The sequence below is a fragment of the Staurois parvus genome, unplaced genomic scaffold, assembly GCF_062004578.1.
Source record: "Staurois parvus isolate SC_StPar_1 unplaced genomic scaffold, SC_StPar_1.0 ptg000634l, whole genome shotgun sequence".
NCBI classification, from domain to species: Eukaryota; Metazoa; Chordata; class Amphibia; order Anura; family Ranidae; genus Staurois; species Staurois parvus.
This window is the reverse complement of record NW_028318430.1, coordinates 13,561,368-13,585,538: the sequence shown is the minus strand read 5'-3', so window position 1 is coordinate 13,585,538 and position 24,171 is coordinate 13,561,368. Positions and strand designations below refer to the sequence as shown.

Below are 24,171 nucleotides of genomic sequence, written 5' to 3'. Positions count from 1 at the left end.
ATAGACCATTGTAAAGGTAAATGCCTTTGAATTCTGTGATTTGCCCAGTGTAAATGTGTACTAAACCCTGAGATTTATTGACGCTTCATAATTAAAGAATCCACAAGGACCCTCATGGTTCTGTCTGGATTCATTTTTGCTTTCTTAGGTTCTGCATTACCTCTATTTTCTGTGCTATTATTCTTTCTATCTACCACCTCTGGTTTTACCTCTACTGCCTGCATGTGTCCAGTCATTTTGGAAAAGCTTGCACAAACTATGAACCTTTTTCGTTGACCAGTGGCTGCATACCAGCCAACCTCAATCCTCCTTTCCCAGCCCATCCTTTTGTGTATGCCCTATGTGCCATTTTGATTTAAGATTTGGCCTAGCATGATTATCCTTGTTGACTCTAGATCCTCAGCTATCATTTGTTGTTTTTCTTAGTTACAAGTCATGATTTAATGAGTCAGGATTGTCTGATTCCCCTAACCCTGAGCAGACTTGTCTAAAAAAAATCTGCCTGGTTAGAAATGTGTGATTTGTTGATGATCACTGGAAATTTAACATTTGGCTTTAATGATGCCTTACTTAGATTTAACAAACAGCCATAATTACTTGGTTGGAAAAATATTACTACACTTTCTAAACCATTAACAAAAAAAAAAATCTGCAAGTGTGATTTCAGACTAAGCTGGCTACAATTTTATGTTGTCCATGATCAAGGACAGGTCCTAGAACAGCCTTTCTCAACATTGTTGACATGGAGGGACCCTTGAAATAACTTTCCGGTTTCAGGAAACCCCTGCTAAAAATTACTATATCTACAAGTCATGATACAATAGTGTGATAATCAGTTGGAAGACTGTTCATCACAGTTGTGGTCATTGGGAAAAGTTATCACTTACAGGTAGCTAAAAAGATCACTGGTGTCAAAAGTTATCCCTTACAGGTAGCTAAAAAGATCACTGGTGTCAGTGCAAACTTATCTGAGAGACAAAAATTGCTCATTGCTTAAGGGACCCCCAGCAACCCCCGGAGGAACCATGCTTGAGAAAACGTGTCCTAGAGTGTCATTTAACAATTTTTATTATTATATTTTTTTTTTAGCAAAAGGCAAACTGAGCTCTACATGGAGCGCAGCTATAGCATACATGGGTACTTTAACTTCAACTACAAGTCAATAAAACATCCTCTTCTGACTTGCTGCTTAGCCAAGCACCTATGCACCCTGTAGCAGAATTCAATAAATCTTATTAGTGGTGTCAGTTCAAAGAAATCTAATATTCTTTATGGTTTCAGAACAGTTAACTAAATATCACTGGTATTCTAATAGTATAACAGTAACAATATTTGCACATATAATATAGCTTACTCTGTTTCCTTTTGTTCCAGGAAGTCCAGGCTCACCAGTGTCACCCTGTAAAAAAAAAAGATAGTTTTTTTATTAATATTGTTGTTATATAACTTTACTATATACAGTATAATGTACTGTTTACCTTCTGTCCCAGTGGTCCAGATGGCCCTTCAGGTCCTTGAAGTCCAGGAAATCCGATAATACCAGGCAGGCCAGATAAACCTCGTTCTCCCTTTGAGAGGCAAAAAAAACTACTTTTAGTACCATTTGGTAAGTACAGTGCATTCAAAGCGTAGTCAAACTTGTTACATTTCAATTTATTTTTCACTTTAATTTTTTTTTAATATTGTAGAAACTGGTAATTAGTTTCCCAAACTTCATTGCAAAGTAGGGCTGTGTAGCAAGAGGAAATAATACATATATGTATGAATGGCTTATCAAGCAAGTCAAGGCTTAAAGAGTAACTCCAGTTTTGTTGATAAAAACACATTCCCCTCTGGGTGATCTATGTACATTGCCAGGATTTTAATAAACTTCGTTGCACAGTCCTACTTTTTGTTATTCTGAAGAAAGAGACATTTGTTTGTCTGTGTCCATATGGAAAGTAAATCTAATAGGAGTGGTTTTATCAGTCAGCTGCTGCACTTGCAAGGCTCTAGCTTCCTCAAATTACAGGGTCCGCATCCCTTTAGATTAGGTTTCCTATTGAAAGTATCTCATCCAAAAATGACATTTTTGTTACAGGGGATGCCTAAAATCTGATTTGTATCCTAGTGCAGATTTCTGGGAAAATCAGTGAGCCAATCACACAAGCAGGAAATGATGCTGGGTAAAGGTAGCCATATTGCATTGCATTTTTCAGAAAATGACAGCACTGCAGATTGAAAAGGAAAGGTCATTTTTTAATAACATTCAATTACAATTTGACTTGTGTCGCAATTGTATATGCTATATTATTGTTTGCTATTTTTTTTCCCTACAAAAACAGAGTTACCCTTTAAGGGAAGTGTTTCATTGCAGATATTTCCCATTCACTCCCTGTCCCATAGCCAAGGCAGAAAGTGAGGGGAAATCCCTGCAAAATGAGGGAATCCGGTAGTCACCAGGGTCACCAGAACTAGTGTCCCCATTAGAAGATTTCCCTTCTATGACTTTTCTTGGGACAACCCAACATTTGGGATTTTCTTTTACTTTCACTGTAAGTGATAATGGTAAACAGGAGAAATAGAGAGGGTAAACAGGATAGAATTAAAAAAGAAAAAATAACTGTGTTCTAATCCATCTCCACTCTATGAAAAAAAAAAAGTTTTTCCTTTTAGTTATACTTTAAAACTGGAGGTTCTGGAAATTTAAACAGGGATTTCTAAGACGCACATTAAAAACAAATGTAAATTAAGTGGAAATAATCTTAGGCTGTACAATTACTAATGATTTATATTCTTTATAGGACAGCAGTCAGGAGGAAAGTATTTGCACTAGTGATGCTGACCTCCTTTGCTAAATTTCAGTTGCCAAGGGGTCTGAGGTTGTAACACTTTACTGATCCAAAACAAGCATGTACCAAATGAAATTCAAATTCCTATTCTAAGTACTTATGACCATTTAGTGAAAGCAAAGGATAATCATGACAATCAAGCAGTCAGCATGTTCTGAAGAAGTGGTGGCCTGACATCATTTAAAAAAAAAGTTCTACCCACTGTCCACAAGAGGGAGCTCTGCACCAGAATATCATGAAATCAGCAAAAACTGAAGTTTGTGCATTTAGGGAATGTGCAGCTTCCCAAGCTTTCGTTCCCAGAGGCAGCTGACTTTGCAGCAACTTGTTTTTTTTTGTTTGTTTGTTTTTTTTTTATAAAAGTTGTGTAATTTTGCTTATCATTCCTAAATGCGGCGCTTGAACCATAAGAAACAGGCAGCTTGATGATGTTATTATATCATACTGTACAGTGGCTTTGGTGGGAGAGGAGGGCATCCCCTTACCCTGTGCTGATTAACACTCTGTACTGGAGTCTTGCATTTTTATAGTGGAAGATTTTTGCTTGGGAGGGTGGGGTGGGGGGGTTTACGCATGTACCCTTGGGTTCTCCAGTCTATTTTAATATCATAATTTACCGTATTTTTTGCTCCATAAGACACACCTAGATTTTAGAGGAGGAAAACAAGAAAAATATATTCTGAACCAATGGACTTCAGACATAGTACATGAGATGATCAGAGACTGCTGACATGGTACAGGAGATGACCAGAGACTGCAGACACAGTACAGGAGATGACCAGAGACTGCTGACACAGTACAGGAGATGACCAGAGACTGCGGACATAGTACAGGAGATGACCAGAGACTGCGGACATAGTACAGGAGATGACCAGAGACTGCGGACACAGTACAGGAGATGGCCAGAGACTGCGGACATAGTACAGGGGATGACCAGAGACTGCGGACATAGTACAGGAGATGACCAGAGACTGCAGACATAGTACAGGAGATGACCAGAGACTGTGGACATAGTACAGGAGATGACCAGAGACTGCGGACACGGTACAGGAGATTACCAGAGACTGCGGACATAGTACAGGAGATGAAAAGAGACTGCGGACATACTACAGGAGATAACCCAAGACTGCGGACACGGTACAGGAGATTACCAGAGACTGCGGACATAGTACAGGAGATGAAAAGAGACTGCGGACATACTACAGGAGATAACCCAAGACTGCGGACATAGTACAGGAGATGACCAGAGACTGCGGACATACTACAGGAGATGACCAGAGACTGCGGACACAGTACAGGAGATGAGCAGAGACTGCGGACATAGTACAGGGGATGACCAGAGACTGCGGACATAGTACAGGAGATGACCAGAGACTGCGGACATAGTACAGGAGATGACCAGAGACTGCGGACACAGTACAAGAGATGACCAGAGACTGCGGACACGGTACAGGAGATGACCAGGGACTGTGGACACAGTACAGGAGATGACCAGAGACTGCGGACATAGTACAGGAGATTCAGTAGCGCAATTAAATATATATGTGCACAAAGATAAACAAATTAGTGATCAAAAAAATGTGAACCACCTGTGTTTTTGAACTTACTGCATTACTTATGGGCTTTTTATCTACTTATACTTTGTAAGTGGCTGTCTTTATAGCGATTAAAGGTGTCATTTTGTACTGGACCATTGGGTTTCATCTTTTTGTTTCCACATGATTACCAATCCTGAATGAGAGAGATTAAGGAGGAAGAGCGTGTCATCCATGTTGCTACTAGTTCCTTATCATTAGGGTCTTGCTAACTTATGAAGTGGTGTCAACTGATAATACCCATTTATTATTGATCTCCTTCCCATTTGGATCCACTCAAAAAGCGATTTTAGCCACCCATGAGAATAGGAGGCATGGTTATCTGGTGAGTGCACACCCAAAAGGGGAACTCTATTTTATTGCATGTGGTGATCTTTTGGGAATTGGAAGATTCATTTGGTGGAAAAGACTTTATATGGACTTTTAGGTTTTTTTTACATTTTTTTGATCACTAATTTGTTTATCTTTGTGCACATATATATTTCATTGCACTACTGAATCACTTTGAAGGTTCTTTTTGTTGATTATATTTATTTGTATAGAAGCATTTATTATAATTTATTTGAATTAATTATTTTCTGATTTAGATATTATCACGCATCTAGCGCAAAAGGTTTTGTTTTTTATATACACGTAGAGTACAGTAGATGACCAGAGACTGCGGACACAGTACAGGAGATGACCAGAGACTGCGGACACAGTACAGGAGATGACCAGAGACTGCGGACACAGTACAGGAGATGACCAGAGACTGCGGACACAGTGCAGGAGATGACCAGAGACTGCGGACATAGTACAGGAGATGACCAAACTGCATAGTACAGAAGATGACCAGACTGCATAGAACAGGAGATGACCAGAGACTGCAGACATAGTACAGGAGATGACCAGAGACTGCGGACATAGTACAGGAGATGACCAGAGACTGCGGACATACTACAGGAGATGACCAGAGACTGCAGACACAGTACAGGGGATGACCAGAGACTATGGAGATAGTACAGGAGATGACCACAGACTGCAGACATAGTACAGGAGATGACCATAGAATGCAGACATAGTATGGGAGATGACCAGAGACTGCAGACATAGTACAGGAGATGACCAGTCTGCATTGTACATGAGATGACCGGAGACTGCCGACATAGTACAGGAGATGACCAGAGACTGCAGACATACTACCGGAGATGACCAGAGACTGCGGACACAATACAGGAGATGACCGGAGACTGCGGACATAGTACAGGAGATGACTATAGACTGTGGACATAGTGTAGGAGATGACCAGAGACTGCGGACATAGTACAGGAGATGACCAGAGACAGCAGACATACTACAGGAGATGACCAGAGACTGCGGACAAAGTACAGGAGATGACTAGAGACTGCGGACACAGTACAGGGGATGACCAGAGACTGCGGACATAGTACAGGAGATGACCAGAGACAGCAGACATACTACAGGAGATGACCAGAGACTGCGGACAAAGTACAGGAGATGACTAGAGACTGCGGACACAGTACAGGGGATGACCAGAGACTGAGGACATAGTACAGGAGATGACCAGAGACTGTGGACATAATACAGGAGATGATCAGAGACTACAGACATAGTACAGGAAATGACCAGAGACTGAAGACATAGTACAGGAGATGACCAGAGACTGTGGGCATAATACAGGAGATGACCGGAGACTACAGACATAGTCCAGGAGATGACCGGAGACTGCGGACATAGTAAAGGAGATGACCAGAGACTGAAGACATAGTACAGGAGATGTCCGGAGACTGTGGACATAATACAGGAGATGACCAGAGACTACAGACATAGTACAGGAATTGACCAGAGACTGAAGACATAGTACAGGAGATGACCAGAGATTGCAGACCTTTGGGGAGCGGGGGGGCGGGAATTTGACAGGTACTCGCTCCCACTTCCGTAGAGTTTTCCTCCCCCCTCCCTCCCCATAGTCTTGTGGGACACCTGACAGGTCCCAGAAGACTACGGGGCCATTCACCAAGCACATGCACAGTGGGCACCCAGCTGTGAAGCCACAAGCTGTCACAGCTGGGTGCCCATACTGAAGATGCCGGCACCAAGTTAAGAAGACGGCCAGTGAAAGCAGGACACCGCTGGACCGAGGAACAGGTTTTTCTGCGCAGTAGAGCCGAGCGGCCAGCCCGGTATTCTAACACGGCGGTGGCGACGGGGGGAATACCGGGCCGAGCACTCCATATTCTCTCCATAAGACGCACAGACAGTTCCCCCCCATTTTTGGGGGGAGGAAAAAGTGCGTCTTATGGAGCAAAAAATACGGTAATTATTATCTTAATATTATACTGTGATTGATCACTAAATAACACTATTTTTTTTTTCTGAACAAGAACTATTAAATAGGGTATCTCAAATTTATTATGATATGGGATTCAGGATTGTGGGCTTAGCTACCCCACTCCAATTCCCATCACAAGCCCTGAAAAATGCTGAAACCATCCTTGCCTATCAACTAGATGATATTACAAAACTATTGTAAATTAAAGGCTATTAAAAAATACATAAACCATAAATTAATTATAACATACAAACATTAACTGGTCTATACAGTAATTAAGAGAGATTCCATTTGTTTCCACTGGTAATCAATGGACTGGAGGATGTTGGTCTGAAACTAAGCTTAGTGCATGGAGGGACAGTCAGAGCCTTGGGACAGTGTGTAGGCTGGCTGTTTTTAAAGAATATGTAAACCCTCACCTTGTAAAACAACCCATCCATTTAAAATAGAAATGAAAGGCAAAAAATGTATGTATACATATAAAAAAACTTTTTAGAAGTGATCACATGCCCTCTGCATAAGTAACTCCGAGAGCTGGGGGAGGAGAAACAGCAGTTCACTAATCTTCCCAGTGAATAGTTGTGCAAGGGTGGGCATGTCAGCACAAGTCTGATCATTGGAGGAGAGCAGGCTGAGCTCCCAGAACAGCCAGAAAACTGACCACACTGTGCTCTCCTGCCTAGTGCGGCCAGTGTTTATTAGGAAAGCAGAGGGACTGGCAGGAACACCAGGGATTTCACACAAAGGAAGTAATACAAAGAGAACAGGATACTTTTTCATACAAGTACATGGTACAGCAGGCATATATCAGGAATATGAAATGTTGGGTTTACATATTCTTTAATTTCCATTTTATTCTTTCAATCTGTAGTACATAAATTGCTCAGTTTCCATAACTATTGTCATGCCTTTATACTAACCTCCCGCTGTGCCTATGATCTGGATAGCCAGCTGCTTGTTTGTTATCACTGTGCAGTATTTACTATTTTTTTTTTTACTGAATATATTAGGATATATTCTAAAAAAACAACTTATGAAAATTTACTGCTCTGCTACAATAATCAGAAGACATATGTTTTCTCAATTTCCTCCATTTCATGGAACATTGTGTACATTTTGTTTAAATGGCTCATTGCTTGGAGGTAAGGACACAACACCAGGAAAAGATTCTACTATTATTGTTGCCATAAATAACCGTTCCATCTGGATTACCCATTCCATTGTCCGACAACAGGAAAGGGCAGAGCAATAGATAAATAAAAGCTGTTTTAGTTTAAAGCCTGGTAAAGGTAACTGATGCATTGTTAGGTTTAAAGGGTACACTGACATGACATCATTATTGTTAAACTGACCATTCTGAAAAATTGATACTTAGCATAGTGCCAGGATGTGAAGAGTAAATGTTACATAATTCTGCAATATGGCATACGGTCATTCTAAATAAACACAGAAATTTCACATTGTGATGATCGCGGCGTCAGACCCTAGCTCTTCTCACCAAACTCGTGACCGAAGGACTAGCCAATCTAAAACTGCACTGTCATGTGTGTAACAATGCCACGCCCAGCTGCACCCTGCACAACGATTTTCCAGCTAACGGACCACAATCGATGTACCTGCAGCCTGAACACGATTGTTACTGGGTCAGGTTAATTACGCAATTAACCCTTCCCACTGCCACCACCTCCTTTTTGTACAGAGAAAGATGAAACTCGGCAATATTAGCAATAACACTATGATGTTTGAATAATCGTCGGTATACCACTGTCACCGCAGGCAGCGATATATCGAAGTTTAAAACACACACACAGTAGCGCTCTTCAGAGGCAGGAATTCGTAGTTTGCATTAAAGAGCTTTAGAAACAGTTCAACACTTTCAGAAAGTAAGATTTATTACTAAAAGGTCAAAAGGGTGCAATAAAAATATTTACAGAAAAAGATGTAGCCAATATATATATAAATATACAGAAAACAATAGCACAGCAAAGAGATAACAGAAAGGAGTTTAGAGGGTTAAAGTACTTGCCAAACGGCCTGGTTTAAGCAGATCAGGCTTCATGAGACAATTTCTTATCTCCCACTGTTAGTTCCGATGTTAAAAATGGGAGAACTTCAACTTCTCCAACTCAGCTTAGCTTTTTCTAGCAACTAGGGTGCCTCCCTGGAGCAGTAAACCAATGGCCTCATTTGGGGAGAGAGTTGTAGGTGGAGACCCAAGCTATGACCAAAAACTGCACAAATTATATTATGGTTCATAACTTACCCCGGATACATACAACATCCAATCTTACGAGTAGATTATTACACAGAATCTTCGGCTGAACAGTTAGATATGAAATATGAAATATACGCTTGAATGGTTAAGGAGATGTAATTTTCGGCTCTCCTGTATATGCCAGCTAGGGGGTGTAATATACCAGGAGAATGGTCTTAACTTGAGCCGTCCGAATATGGGCTCCATGTTTAGGTAATTATGTCCTATTTGAAGATGTGAACTTATATGAAAAAGTGAGTTTTGAAATGTAAGTCTGTTTTTACGACCCCTTTTAATGTCTTTTGAACTCAGTGAAGGACTTGGTTTTTGGCTTTACGAGCCCAGATTGCGGAAGTTAACAGACATTTAGGCCCCAGTTGTGGGAGCTATAGCCATGACGCCCTCCCATAGACTTTGCCTGTGATCTGCATCAAACAGACCACATGTCACTCTAAAGAGAGGGAGGGGGGATGAGGAAAGCTGATTTGGGAGTAGGACATGATAAAAGATGGAAGACCCTTAACAAGATGAAGGACCGCATCCATCTCTGTATGCACAATTGCTACACACATATTTTATATTTGCACTTGTGTATTTTAAAGTGGAGTTTCACCCAAAAGTAGAAACTCCTCTTTTCTGCCTCCCCCCCTCCACTGCTACAATCGGCACCTTTTGGGGCGGAGGGGAAAGCAGGTGCCTAGTTTTGACAGGTACCCACTCCCACTTCCGATTCAGTTCGCCACGGTGAACTGAGCTGGAAGTTCAGCACCCCTGGTAGCCCTCTGGGACACTTCCAAGGTCCCAGAGCACTGCGGCCTATTCACAAAGTGCAGTGTGCTTTGCGCATGTGCAGTATGAAACCGGCAGTGAAGCCTTGCCTATAGTCAAGATGGCGGCACCAGCACCCCACAGCCCACTGAAGAATCGGCTCAGGGTGAGGACACCGCTGGATACATGAACAGTGCTCTACTATTAAAAGTCAGCAGCCACAGTATTTGTAGCTGCTGACTTTTAATTTTATTTTTGGAAGGTGGCAAGGGCTGGAACTCCACTTTAAGAACTCCTTATAGTACTTTAGGTTATGCATGATATATTTCAGCAAACTAAAAAAAATCTACATTTTAAAGTGCTGAGTGGAGATGCTGCAATAAAAGTGTGATTACTTGGGGGAATTTACTAAACCTGGAGCGGACAGAATCTGAAACAGATGTGCATGGCAACCAACCAGGTTATCACTTTAATATTCAAAGTTTAACTAAACAAATTGAAGATGGAAGCTGATTGGTTACTATGCACAACTGCTTCAGATTACATAGGATTTTTACTTTGCTCTTCAGAGAAAGGTACATGTGCACACTGTGCTGATTTACTTGCTATGTACATATGATATTACATATGCTAGAACACATACAGTATTATTATATTCATTGATATAGTAGTAAATTTTATTTTTCATTCATCACAGCTTCAGAAAAGGATGCCAGGAAAAAAACCCATAACAAATATTATATCCAGACTGGTATTAATGTGTAGTGGGAGGCCAAAGCATCTATTAAAGCCTCCTGGGATACAATGCAGCTGGAACACTGATATGAAAAATTCATTGTATGATCTCAGCCAGCCAGCTGCCACAATTTTTTCTCTGCATTATCATACATGGAATTCCATGGTTCTGGAATTTTAAATCAAATTTTACGATTGCAGAGTGGGAACAATTAGAATTTTTCCATAGAGATTTTAGCTTATACTGATTGCATTGTCTTCTAGTTAACACATTTAAATAATTGATCAAATACAAGATATTATTGCTTGCAAATTGTTACTTCCATTTAAATCTACTTGTGACTAAACAGAATCAAATTACAAATTTTAAGTAGTGTATGTCACTGAAAAACAAGCTAAACAAAACTGGATTCCAGGCTTGCTAATGCACCTTTCTAAGTGCATGTACCCCTATTTTTCAAATCCTGTTTCAAATAAAGGGGAGAATATAGAGGTATTTCCAGGCACATCATATATTTCTTCTCAAATCAGGAGAATTTATACATTAGGTATCTGCTTTCAATTTACAGAAGGAAGCAAGGCCAATTTATTTAACGGTTGAATGGACATGTCCTAAGTTAAAATAGCTCATAGTTAATGCATATCAGAGGTCCTAAATCTGTTTGCATTTTATTTTGTGGAGGTTTGGAGAAGACATGTGTTGTTTAGTCCTAGGCAATAACTCAACCATTACTTACAAAAATTTGAGCATTTAAGAGCACCTGAAGGCATCATACCTGCTCACAGATAGACAAAGATATTTTCCCAACATGTAAAAAAACCTCAATGATCATTAACAGTTTGTTCCCTTTTCTCAATAGAAAAGAGATTTATCCTGTTACAGCATGTGTCTTGAATATACAGTATATGCTAATCTAAACAATGGTGGGTCGCACCAATGTGTTACTCCAACTGAACATAGACAGATCTCAATGCACATTTTAGCATGAGACATAGGATCCTAAGGTGAAGTTCATTTCTATAGAATTAAGCAGCTTTCTATGTGTCATAGAATGCTTACATATTGGGAGGACAGCTCATATTAAAGAAGGTTCCATTAGCTCATATTTAAAGAAGGTTCCATTAGAATACTTGTATTAGAAAAATGGCACACTACTAAGAAGCTGGTTAATGCAGCCATGTAAGTTCTGACATTTTATGGCTGGCCTTAAAGTGGGATGTCTTCTCCCTTGTGTCAACTTCTGAATTAGATATGTAAATATCATTTTAAGTACTTAGTAAAAGCATACAACTCTAACCTGATTTTAGTGGGCACGATCCAGTGCCTGCAGTCTGCTGTAACCTCTTGTTCACATATATGCGGCCATGCGGGCCTCGTTTTGCACGGGCCCAAGAGCCCATTTGTTTGAATGGACTCCTGTGCCCCGGGACACGCAGGGAAGAAGTCCCTGCACTTCTTCTGACAACGCAGCCCACACAGGAACCTCGGTTCCCAGTACGATTGTGTTTTCCAGTGCGGGCGGCGTGCTATTAGAATTAATGGCACCCACCTGCGGGTCCGCATTCCTCTGTGCGGGTGGTGCGACTGCATGGACCCTCAGCCGCACCACCCGTACATATGTGAACCTAGCCTAAGAGCTTCAAACAGTCCTATTCAAACGCTGCCTTTTTTCGGAATGCAAGGCACAGATATACCCCAATCACATCCCATAATTCAATGGAGGTGCCTGTCAATTGGTTGCTGAGATACTTGCCCTCCAGTGGATTTACCCCCCCTTCCTGACCAGGCCATTTTTTGCGATAAAGCGCTGCATTAATTTAACTGACAATTGCGCAGTCATGCAATGCTGCACTGAAACTAAATTTATATCCTTTATTGACCCACAAATAGAGCTTTCTTGTGGTGGTATTTGATTGCCTGTGCGGTTTTTATTTTTTGCACTATAAACAAAAAAAGATGACAATTTTGAGAAAAAAACAATATTTTTTACGTTTAGCTATTAAACCTAACCAGTAAAAATTTTTTAAAAATGTTGTCATAAATTTACACCAAAACGTAGTCTGCTACATGTCTTTGCTATAAAAATATCCCAATATTTGTAAATTTATTGGTTTGCATGAAAGTTATAGCGTTTACAAATGGCGGTATTGATACTGGAATTTTTTTTGTTCTTTGCTAGTAATGGTCTGCTGTGCAGACCTATACAAAGCAGTGCTCAGGAGCTGACAGGGAAGAGATCTGTATTGTTTACATACAGGTCTCCACCCCGTCAGAGTTACTCAACGATCACCAGGTGTCGGCAAGTAATCACTAGCCAGGACCCGATGATTGACAGCCGAGGCCGCGAATGGCGGTGTGGGTAGGGTGGGCGCGTGCACCCCCTACCCAAAACTGCAAAACCACATATACATACGTGATTTTGCGTACCCGTGCTGCCCTATAGCAGTATTTCTGCTATAGGGCGGCGTGGATCTGGTTAAATAGAAGAATGCAATTTAGGAAAATCCCAAGACAAAGACACTTTTAAACCTAGGTTAGGTTTACACTTTGTCGGGTTGGGAAAGCTCACAAAATTGCACGTGTTCCGACCCACAGGCAAAATGCCCTGCTTTTTAGGAGGCACACCGGCATGCTATTAATTCAGCACCATGCAACTTGGTGTGGCGCAATAAAAAAAGAAAAAGAGTCAGGGACATCTTTTTCTGTATTTCTGCAGGTAAGGCAGCCTATTGGAAGGAATAGGCTGCCTACAGCCAGAAATACCATGCAGAAGTGTGAACCTAGCCTTAGCATCTGTAGCCTGAAGATATGGGATAGTGCCTCCTAACAACATATACGTAAGTTTAGTTTGGTATTCTTTTCCTAAATACAGTTTTTATTGATTTTCATTATCTACAAATCATGCTAACATACCAAGACTAGGTCAGATAGAATTTTTGTAGGTATAGTTCTCACTAATGGTGTTTGGTTAGGCCTGCTGTTACAGATGTCAGCCAACACAATATATTAACAATTCCTTATTTATTCCAGAATCAGCCAAATTTCCCTCAAGGCAGAACATTTCAGGACATGCAATGTTACTTTCCAGTTAGGTAATTATGTTTATATTTGTATTCAGCAGAGCAAAAAGAAGTTAATTGCACCTTGGTTTATACAAGTGAAGTGTAGTAAGAATATATTATTTCTTCACTAGAACTGCACAATGTTCATGTTATCTATGCAAGGACATGTCCTTCACACATAAATGTCTCTGGCCCTGATACACTAAATGACACTAAAACATTATCCAAGAAAAGAGCATAACTACAATCACTGTTACCACATGTGATAATTCTGTTTGATTTATAAGAGCGGAAAATGTTTTAGAAATTATTATCATTATATGTGTTTTTTTTAACCAGTAGGAAAAAATGTGTACTCTTTTCAAGAGTTTATAACCTAGCTCACCAAAAAAAGGCCGGTATCTCTTTAACAGGAGTACTACAAGTGTGTGACCCCATATTAGACATGTGCATTTAATTTTGTAACAAACCGATTTATCTCCAAATTGATATAGTAACGAATTTAAATTAATTAATGAAAAGTGTTATAACGAAATGAAATAATGCATTATTTTCATTGGGATGACGACATATAATTTGATGGTAGTTCGGGCCCAAGGTGAAATTAATGACATTTTTGAATTCAGTCGATAATTCTGATTTGAGTAAATTTGTGATTTAAATTGAATTTGTAATTGTCACAGTCAGACAGTTCAGTTCCACACTCAAATGCAATTCATGGGTTTGAAAAAAAACGGGGTGGCCTACTTTTGCATTATTTATTATAAAGTCCGAAATATTTAATCCTTCTAAATAGTTTTGATATGTGAATATTGAATCCACCCTAAATACAGTCAGGTCCATAAATATTGGGACACTGACACAATTCTAACATTTTTGGCTGTATACACCACCACAATGGATTTGAAATGAAATGAACAAGATGAGCTTTAACTGCAGACTGTCAGCTTTAATTTGAGGGTATTTGCATCCAAATCAGGTGAACGGTGTAGGAATTACAACACTTTGCATATGTGCCTCCCACTTGTTAAGGGACCAAAAGTAATGGGACAGAATAATAATCATAAATCAAACTTTCACTTTTTAATACTTGGTTGCAAATCCTTTGCAGTCAATTACAACCTGAAGCCTGGAACGCATAGACATCACCAGACGCTGGGTTTCATCCCTGGTGATGATCTGCCAGGCCTCTACGGCAACTGTCTTCAGTTCCTGCTTGTTCTTGGGGCATTTTCCCTTCAGTTTTGTCTTCAGCAAGTGAAATGCATGCTCAATCGGATTCAGGTCAGGTGATTGACTTGGCCATTGCATAACATTCCACTTCTTTCCCTTACACCTACACACATACACCTACCTCCTGGAGAGTGTTCTTGATCTGGCCAACTGTTGTGAAGGGTGTTTTCTTCACCAGGGAAAGAATTCTTCGGTCATCCACCACAGTTGTTTTCCGTGGTCTTCCTGGTCTGTTGGTGTTGCTGAGCTCACCGGTGCGTTCCTTCTTTTTAAGAATATTCCAAACAGTTGTTTTGGCCATGTCTACTGTTTTTGCTATCTCTCTGATGGGTTTGTTTTGTTTTTTCAGCCTAATGATGGCTTGCTTCACTGATAGTGACAGCTCTTTGGATCTAATCTTGAGAGTTGACAGCAACAGATTCCAAATGCAAATAGCACACTTGAAATGAACTCTGGACCTTTTATCTGCTCATTGTATTTGGGATAATGAGGGAATAACACACACCTGGCCATGGAACAGCTGAGAAGCCAATTGTCCCATTACTTTTGGTCCCTTAACAAGTGGGAGGCACATATGCAAACTGTTGTAATTCCTACACCGTTCATCTGATTTGGATGTAAATACCCTCAAATTAAAGCTGACAGTCTGCAGTTAAAGCACGCTTCATTTCAAATCCATTGTGGTGGTGTATAGAGCCAAAAATGTTAGAATTGTGTCGATGTCCCAATATTTATAGACCTGACTGTATATAGCAATCTTCTGAAAAATCTGCCACATATTTCAAATCCACTCAGTCCAACAAATATGCAAAACGAATGCCAAATATATCAAAACAAATCCTACAACAAGTCAGTTCAACATAATGAATTTGACGAAACACATTCCTTTAATGAAGAAATGCACCTGAAACAAAACAAACATTTTCTGGAGTGCACATGTCTACCCCCTATTATGCTAATAGAAACTCATATGCCTTTTATTATCAAGGTGGAGCTTAGAGTGTGGTCCCTGAAAATGTATAAACAGAGCTATCTCTTAGCCCTAAAAATTGCAACCCCCGTCCTGTGAATTGGTAAAAAAAGAGCCCTTTGGGGCTTCTTACCTATTCCTTTTTAATGTTGATCAGATCTGTTTGAAACCCATGGGAAGACTGACAGATTTGCAATTTGTGAATCATTAAAGTGATTCTAAAGACTTATTTCTTTAAAGAATAAAAACAAACATGTCTATACTTACCTGCTGTGTGCAGTGATTTTGCACAGAGCAGCCTGGATCCTCCACTTCTCGAGTCTTCCGCCAGCGCTCCTGGCCCCTTCCTCCTTTCGGGTGCCCCCACAGCAAGCAGCTTGCTAGGGGGGCACCCGCTGCTTCGTGTATCCATTCACGCACGGAGCCGCGGCTCGGCCCTGTCCCCCTCTCTCTACTCATTGGCTCACAGGCTGTGATTGACAGCGGTGGGAGCCAAGGGCTCCAGCTTCTGTCTCAGTCGATGAAAAGGGAGTCCCAGGATAGCTGAGACTCCACTACACATCATTGGATCCGGAGGGGGCTTAGGGGAGTATTAGGAGGAGCTGGGGGGGATGCTGCACACAGAAGGTTTTTTTACCTTTATGCATAGAATGCATGAAGGTAAAAAACCTTGAGCCTTTACAACCACTTTAATCCTCCTGAATCTATGCATGTAGATGTTTTTTAATGCTGCAGACAATTATACCATTCATGAGTCATTATTGCTTGAATTCCAAAATTTGCATCCATAGGGCAACCTAGGCCTAGAGTCCAGTGGATGTCTAGGGGATCCAGCTACAGCATTCATGCTCCTGCAACAAACCAGGGGTGCAGTAGAATTGGTCTAACCTGTACACCTGCTGTTATTTGAACCGGCCGAGATTCAAACCATCAATAGCTGACTTTAATACATTTTTTAATACCATTCAAATTAGACAGATGTATTCAAGTAAATCATAAAGTAACACATCAACAACTGCCTTTATTCAATAGAATCTATTCCCTATTATGTCTAAATAATTGATTTTAAAAAAGCCACTGTTTTTAAACACTTTACTAAGACTTCCCTTCTCCCCCTGTTATGGTATCTAGTTAATAGATTTAACAAGGATTAATCTCAGGGTTATCCTCACATCTTCTTCATCCTGCTCTACGTCTGCATCCTGCTTTAGGTCTCCTTTTCCTTCATAAATGCTTCAGGGATTTACTCTGGAAAACATATTAATGTCCCCTCATAGGATAAATACTTCCTACTGAATTATTCCAGTAATTAGAGTAAGAGTGCAAAGGAAATTCCCATAAATCGAAATATAATAACATAGTCTCATATTGAGCACCAGAGAGCAAAATCATGGGGAACAACCTATTTTACATATATTTAACCCTTACAGATTTAATACTGAAAGTGGAGAACATGGAGAGCATTGTTTAATGTACAGTATTAAAATGAGGCGTTTTAATGGCATTGTGTTTGTTCAACTTAACTCTTTCCTGTTTCGTAGTGAATAGGTTAGCAGTAGAGATGGAATAATCAGAAAAATGCCACAAAAGTAGGTGGATCATTCCTACATAATAACTCTCTGACTCAACATAAATAAAGATGTGGGTTATAACTGAGCAAAACTATTGCACAAAAATACAGCCATAAGAGAAGGCTGTGAAAAGAACGGTTCTAAATAAACCCAAGCAGAGTAGTTTGAAATACAAAATCCTTTATTACAAATCTTGCAAAAAAGTGAAACCTTGCAAGGTGAAGAAACACACCACAAATAGATAAAGATCAGCAATCCGGATTACAACATCAACAGGCTGTCAATAATGTTGTGTGATATAAACTACCAATAACAGCAGGTGTGCTCTAGCCAATTAAAAATAGTAGATATAACCCTATTAAGGATAATTCAAAAAGTAGCTATGTATAAAGGGCAAAGAGTGACCATCAGCATCATGAAAATGTCCATAATAATGAAAAACAGTCAGAACCTGAATCTCAAAAGTTCCACTTTTTTTTACTTTTTTGCAAGATTTGTAATAAAAGATTTTGTATTTCAAATTACTCTGCTTGGGTTTATTTAGAAACGGTCTTTTTACAGCCTACTGTATTTTTGTGCAAGAGCAGTAGAGATGGGCTGATCTGCCCAGGTTCTATTCGTCAACAGTTTGGCGCATCCTATTTGAAATCCAGCAAACCCAAACTTTGTTGCTATTAATCACATTAAAGTCTATAAAATGAAAATCCTGTTATTGGATTGTGGCAATTTTTAGGGGTAGATAGGATATCTATTGCCCAAAAAAGCCATGGGCACTGCTATTCAGAGCGTGTACCAATGCAAAGAAAAAAAGCACTGAAAATACACAATTATTTTAAATAACATGCTTGGGGATGCCTCAAAGCTACATGTGATGTTACAGAACAGTTTGATTTTCATGGACAGTTTTAATAATATTGAACACTGGCATTATTTTTAACTATGCTATTTTTTTTTATTTTACAATTAGCTTGGCTTACATACAGTTGGATCACCACAAAATAATTCATTTCATTTTGAAAAAAAATCTTTTTTAAAGGTAGCTTTAGGAGTGTAATATGCTTTTTCATTAAACAGGAACAGGCCCACTTTGATCAGCAGACAAAAATTAGCCAGTAGTTAGCTGAGGACGTTCCTATTCTCACTGTCCTGCTTCTGGCCAATTTTTATCAAAGCCTCATTAGGAGTTAGGAGAGTGCAGTTGATACATCAGTGTAGCATAGCCAGCTGCAGAATGCTCTAAATGAGGGGAAATTGACTCAAATGTACTAGAAAAAAAACAGGCAGGTTTTATATTACAAGGATTAGGAGACAGAAGAAGACACAGTATTGTAAAATTGGCCAGCTACAGGAAAATTTTAAGTAGACCCACATTTACAAGAAACACACTATTATTGCACTTAATTTTTTTTTGTTTTCACAACAGCATGCTGAGAACAAAATGCAGCTCCAAGGACAGCTCAGTAACAATTGGAAGCTGAGCTTCAAGCACCAAACATAAAAAAGGCACCTCTGTGTCAAGACCAAGGGCAGATCATTGGGCCCCCGGGCAATAGGGGATCATGGGGCCCCTGTGTCCTCGCCCACACCCAAAAAAGTCTATGAAAAAGCCAATGAAAGGTACCAGGGGCATGTCATGGGGCCCCCTACTGACCCCGGGCCCTCGGGCAGTGCCCGAGTGCTCGAATGGTCAGTCCGCCCCTGGTCAAGACTATTCTCCAGAGAAAAGAAAATGCCAACTGAGGAAGTCTACCTGCCAGTTTTTCCCACATCTAAGATGTGCACGGCGGTCAGGGGTCAGGGCTGGAACATGTTCTGCCTAAGCCAAAATAAGATTTCTCCTGGATTGCAGAATCAGGCTCCTGGATTGCAGAGTCTTGAATGTGAGCACAAAGACTGGAAATAGTCCAGCTGAAGGAAAATCCTAGACAGGGCAATGTCCTTAATGAGGCCCAGATACAGTTCCAGCTCTGATTCCCTCCCAAAGAAGTGAAGCAAGGACTGACTAGGTCATTTCTGTACAGAACCTTTTTACATAATACAAGTCATTGAATGATTTTAGGTTTAAAATGTTGTGCATGCCCCCTTCTGTTGATGAATCAAGGAAGGATGTGACAGCATGAAGCAGGTCAGAAGTATAGTAAAAAATTTAACAAAAAGCCTCTGGACCCCTGTCCCTCACCTCTGTGTCTGAAATGCATTAGTTCCAGGTGGATGCAAAACCAAACAAATGCCCCCCAGTTTAAGGAAGTGGGGGTGCACACTTATTGCAAGGAGAGCCTTCTCACTGGTTGAATGTTTTTGGTGCCCAAGGTAGCGACAAAGTCAAGTCCCAGGCCTGGACATGGGCTTAGAGGTTTTTGAAGCATGAAAGCAACTCTGTTCCAGAGAAAGGAGGATTTCTTGGCTGGGATGGGATGGTACTCTTTCCTACCAAAACATCTGTAATAAAACTGTCCAGAAAAGCACCAAGGAGATGTTTATCCACAAAAGGCTTATTCAGTAAGCGTTGTTTTGCACTGCCGTTCAGCAGACCAACTTTTAAGCCAAAATGTCATTCACATACTGTATATGCAGACAGGAGACCCGTTCAGGATATCAGATGTACAACATCAACAAGCCTTTAAATTGCTGTAATGTAGGGCAGCAAGCAAGAATTCCAATAGATGCAAAACTGAAGCATCACTTAAGATTGATTTGGGGGCCTTAGAAGTACCCTTAGCCCAAACCCCCAGGGTTTGGTAATTGGTCATGGCAGCAATGAGAGGTAGCAAAGCAGGACCAGGACCAGGAAAAAGACTTGGTAAGGACTTCCAGTCCTTTGTTTGCTGAGTCCTTAACCATCTGTTAGCTGCAAAAATGAGCCTCACTGGCTCTGCAGCAACTGAACAGAGAGAAGTGTCCATTCTTCTAAGGACACTAGCAAAAAACTAGGCATGTTGGAGCAGGAAGAGTTATACTAGGAAGCCCTTACAGTTTTCTTCGCCAATGTCCAATTTTCCCGAAGGTCACAGTACAACTCAGTGTTTGAAAATACTATACTGTATCATGTACTATATAATGTAGCCACTGATGGAACAGGATCTAAAAGTAACTGCTGACATCATATCGACCAAAAAGACAAGACTTTAAAAATATAGTCTTTTTACTTAAATGACCCTAATCTCTTTCTGTGCAGGTTGTGAATTTTCTCTATCCTTTCCCTACAGTGCATTCCAATACACTGACACTATGGATTCCCTTTGCCCCCCACCTGGGCGAATCTGTATATACATTTACCAGGATCACAAATCTTAAACTTGCAGATTTCACCTCAAACCCATGGTAGCTGTGAACCCAAACCTCAGCAGTCCAAAGGGTCTCTTTGTTGAGGGAGAGGGGGTTGCATCTTACTTACCTTTCTAACATTAGTTACCAGGGTATTTAGAAGGGTGTACCTCTTTTGTGGGACCAAGACATACAGGCTGGAATCAGCATGTCAAGAAACCCCATGCTTGTCAACCTTCTGATCTTAGACATACCAGATTTTATGTATTCTATAAGTGACCACTTTAAATTGTTATCCAAATGTCACTATATTGCGGTATCTGCGTGACACTAGGATTGATCATTTGGGCTTGTTGATGTTTTTAATGTTTGGAGTGGAGTTTTTCTATTATCCTGGCAACCAATCTTAGAAGGGTGATTCTTGGAGGAACCTCCTGGTCTAATTAATGGATATTCTCTTGATTATGCTTTAAAAAAGGCAATATCTGGTGAGTGTACACCTGAGTGGGGGTGCATGGTGGGCTCATCACAGAGTTTAAACACTTTTACATTTTTTTCGTCACTTGAATTCATTTCAACACTGGACTTTAATTTTTTCTTTATGAATTCATTTCAACACTGGACTTTAATTTCTTTTCTATCACGGGACTCTGAGTTTTTCATATACAGTTGCAAGAAAAAGTATGTGAACCCCTTGGGATTACATGGAGTTTTGCATGAATTGGGCATAAAATGTGCTCTGAATGTCATCTAAGTCACAACAATAGAAGAACACAGTCTGCTGAACATAATACTACACAAACATTAGATGTTGCCATGGTTTAATTGCACATAACATGTAAACATTCACAGTGCAGGGAGGAAAAAGTATGTGAACCTTTGGACTTAATAACTGGTTGACCCTCCTTTGGCAGCAATAACCTCAACCAAACGTTTCCTGTAGTTGCAGATCAGACCTGCACAACGATCTGGAGTCATTTTGGACCACTCCTCTTCACAAAACTGTTTCAGTGTAGCAATATTCTTGGGATGTCTGGTGTGAATCGCTCTCTTAAGGTCATGCCACAGCATTTCAATGGGGTTGAGGTCAGGACTCTGACTGGGCCACTCCAGAAGGCATATTCTGTGCTGTTGCAGCCATTGTTTTGTTGAATTACTTGTATGCTTTGGGTCATTGTCCTGTTGCATCACCCATCCTCTGCGGAGCTTCAGTTGGTGGACAGATGGTCGTACGTTTTCATGCAAAATGTCTTGATAAACTCTGGAATTCATTTTCCCATCAATGACAACAATCCGTCCAGGCCCTGAGGCAGCAAAGCAGCCCCAAACCATGATGCTCCCTCCGCCATGTTTCACAGTGGGGATGAGGTTTTGATATTGGTGTGCTGTGCCTTTTTTTCTCCACACATAGTGTTGTGTGTTCTTCCCAAACAACTCAATCTTGGTTTCATCTGTTTCATATATTTTGCCAGTAGTGCTGTGGAACATCCAGGTGCTCTTTTGCAAACTTCAAACGTGCTTCAATATTCTTTTTGGACAGCAATGGCTTCTTCCGTGGTGTCCTCCCATGTACTCCATTCTTGTTTAATGTTTTCCTTATTGTAGATGTGTCAACAAAAATGTTAGCATGTGCCAGAGATTTCTGTAGGTCTTTAGCTGACACTCTGGGATTCTTCTTTACCTCATGCAGCATTCTGCGCTGTGCTCTTGCAGTCATTTTTACAGGACGACCATGCCTAGGGAGAGTAGCAACAGTGCTAAACTTTCTCCATTTGTAGACAGTCTGTCTTACCGTGGACACATGAACATCAAGGCTTTTGGAGATACTTTTGTAACCCTTTCCAGCTTCATGCAAGTCAACAATTCTTGATGGTAGGTCTTCTGAGAGCTCTTTTCTGCGAGGCATGGTTCACATCAGACAGTGCTTCTTGAAACCAGTAAACCCAAAACAGGTGTGTGTTTTTTAAGGGCAGGACAGCTGTCAGCAACACATCCAATATCATCACACTGTTTGGAGTCAAGGTTGGCTCACTCCTGGCTCCAATTAGCTCTGGGAGAAGTCATTAAGCTAGGGCCTCACATACTTTTTCCTCCCTGCATTGTGAATGTTTACATGTTATGTGCAATTAAACCATGGCAACATCTAATGCTTGTGTAGTATTATGTTCAGCAGACTGTGTTCTTCTATTGTTGTGACTTAGATGACGTTCAGAGCACATTTTATGCCCAATTCATGAAAAACTCCACGTAATCCCAAGGGGTTCACATACTTTTTCTTGCAACTGTATATGTTTTTTTCACGGGAAACATGGACTGTCACAATTTTGTGTCATATTCACTTAGTTGTTTTATTATAATTTTATTTATTTATGTATTTTTGGCTACAGCAATAAGGGTGAAGACAAAGAATGACACAATATATGAATGTTAATTGATGTTTAATGATAGCATTATGAAATGTATGCGCCACTTGTATTCACTGGATTAGGGGTGATACCAGATTTTAAGCTACATAGCCTCTTAAAATTAATAATGCAATTGTATATAGTAAGTTACTTCTTACAATGATATCTTTATAACCCTATATTTTTATAAACCTCAGCATAGTGCAGAAATGGGTGTAAATTGCACAGGTTCCAGCACCCGCAGGCAAAAGTGCCGCTCTTTAGCTGAAAATGCAGTGTGTTTTTGGGTGCTGTGGTCTTGAAAAGATGAAGAGACTTTTTTTTTTGTGTTTTCCGCAGGTACAGCAGCCCATTCAAATGGGCAAAGGCAGCATGTACAAAACAGCTAGATGTGAACCTAAACCTTAGGTGGCATGCAGTGTTGAGTAAAACTGGCAATGCCACTCATGGTATTGACATTTGAAGCATCAGGCCCTGTATATGACATCAAGTTTTACAGCATGTATTTATAAATATAAAATGCATATACATTATGCATGTTTTTTTCCATTGAAAAAAGAAAATGCCTTGACATTCAATGTGGATGGTGGAATCACTCCGGCTCTGGCATTGTAGTTTGATAGTGGGGACCTTTCCTCACCATTAGAATTAACAATCAATGTTGCCAGCTATAGCCAAAGGCACTGACCATTCAGAAAAACCTGACAGGCTGGTTGTACACAAGCCAATTGATAAATACAACCAGCCTGCCTGTACATGAATCAAAATTTGGCAGGTCCCTGCTGAACTGGATAAATTTCAACCATGTATGACCAGCTTAAATTGGATTCCCTGTATATAAAAAACTCATAAACACTTACTTTTTGTCCTTTTACGCCACTGCAGTCACATTTACTAGTTCCACATCCATTGCATGCCTGTAAAACAAAAGAGAGATTGTTAAATATGTTATAATTTACAATGTGTTTTTATTGTTTTAAACTGTCTGCTCAGCACACATACAAAGACTGAGTGAACAAAGCACAAAAACTCATACTGGAATTTTCAACAAGTTCACTCACCACAGTAATTGCAATGGCTGCATCTGCCAACAGCACTTGCAGTACAAGGTACCACTGTGTCATGGCTGTCAATGGTGAAAGAAAGTGTT

At 40.3% G+C, this 24,171-nt stretch overlaps 1 protein-coding gene across 1 annotated transcript in view; it reads right to left on the bottom strand.

The window, feature by feature from the left end:
* Window positions 1-24,171, bottom strand: part of COL4A1 (collagen type IV alpha 1 chain) — a 222,134-nt gene that overhangs the window by 117,143 nt on the left and 80,820 nt on the right. Inside the window, exons 2-4 of the mRNA XM_089693592.1 lie at window positions 23,882-23,938; window positions 1,479-1,568; window positions 1,355-1,399 (exon numbers count right to left, since the gene is read on the bottom strand). Coding sequence (XP_089549718.1) covers window positions 1,355-1,399; window positions 1,479-1,568; window positions 23,882-23,938 — 192 coding nt within the window. The remainder of the gene's footprint in view (window positions 1-1,354; window positions 1,400-1,478; window positions 1,569-23,881; window positions 23,939-24,171) is intronic.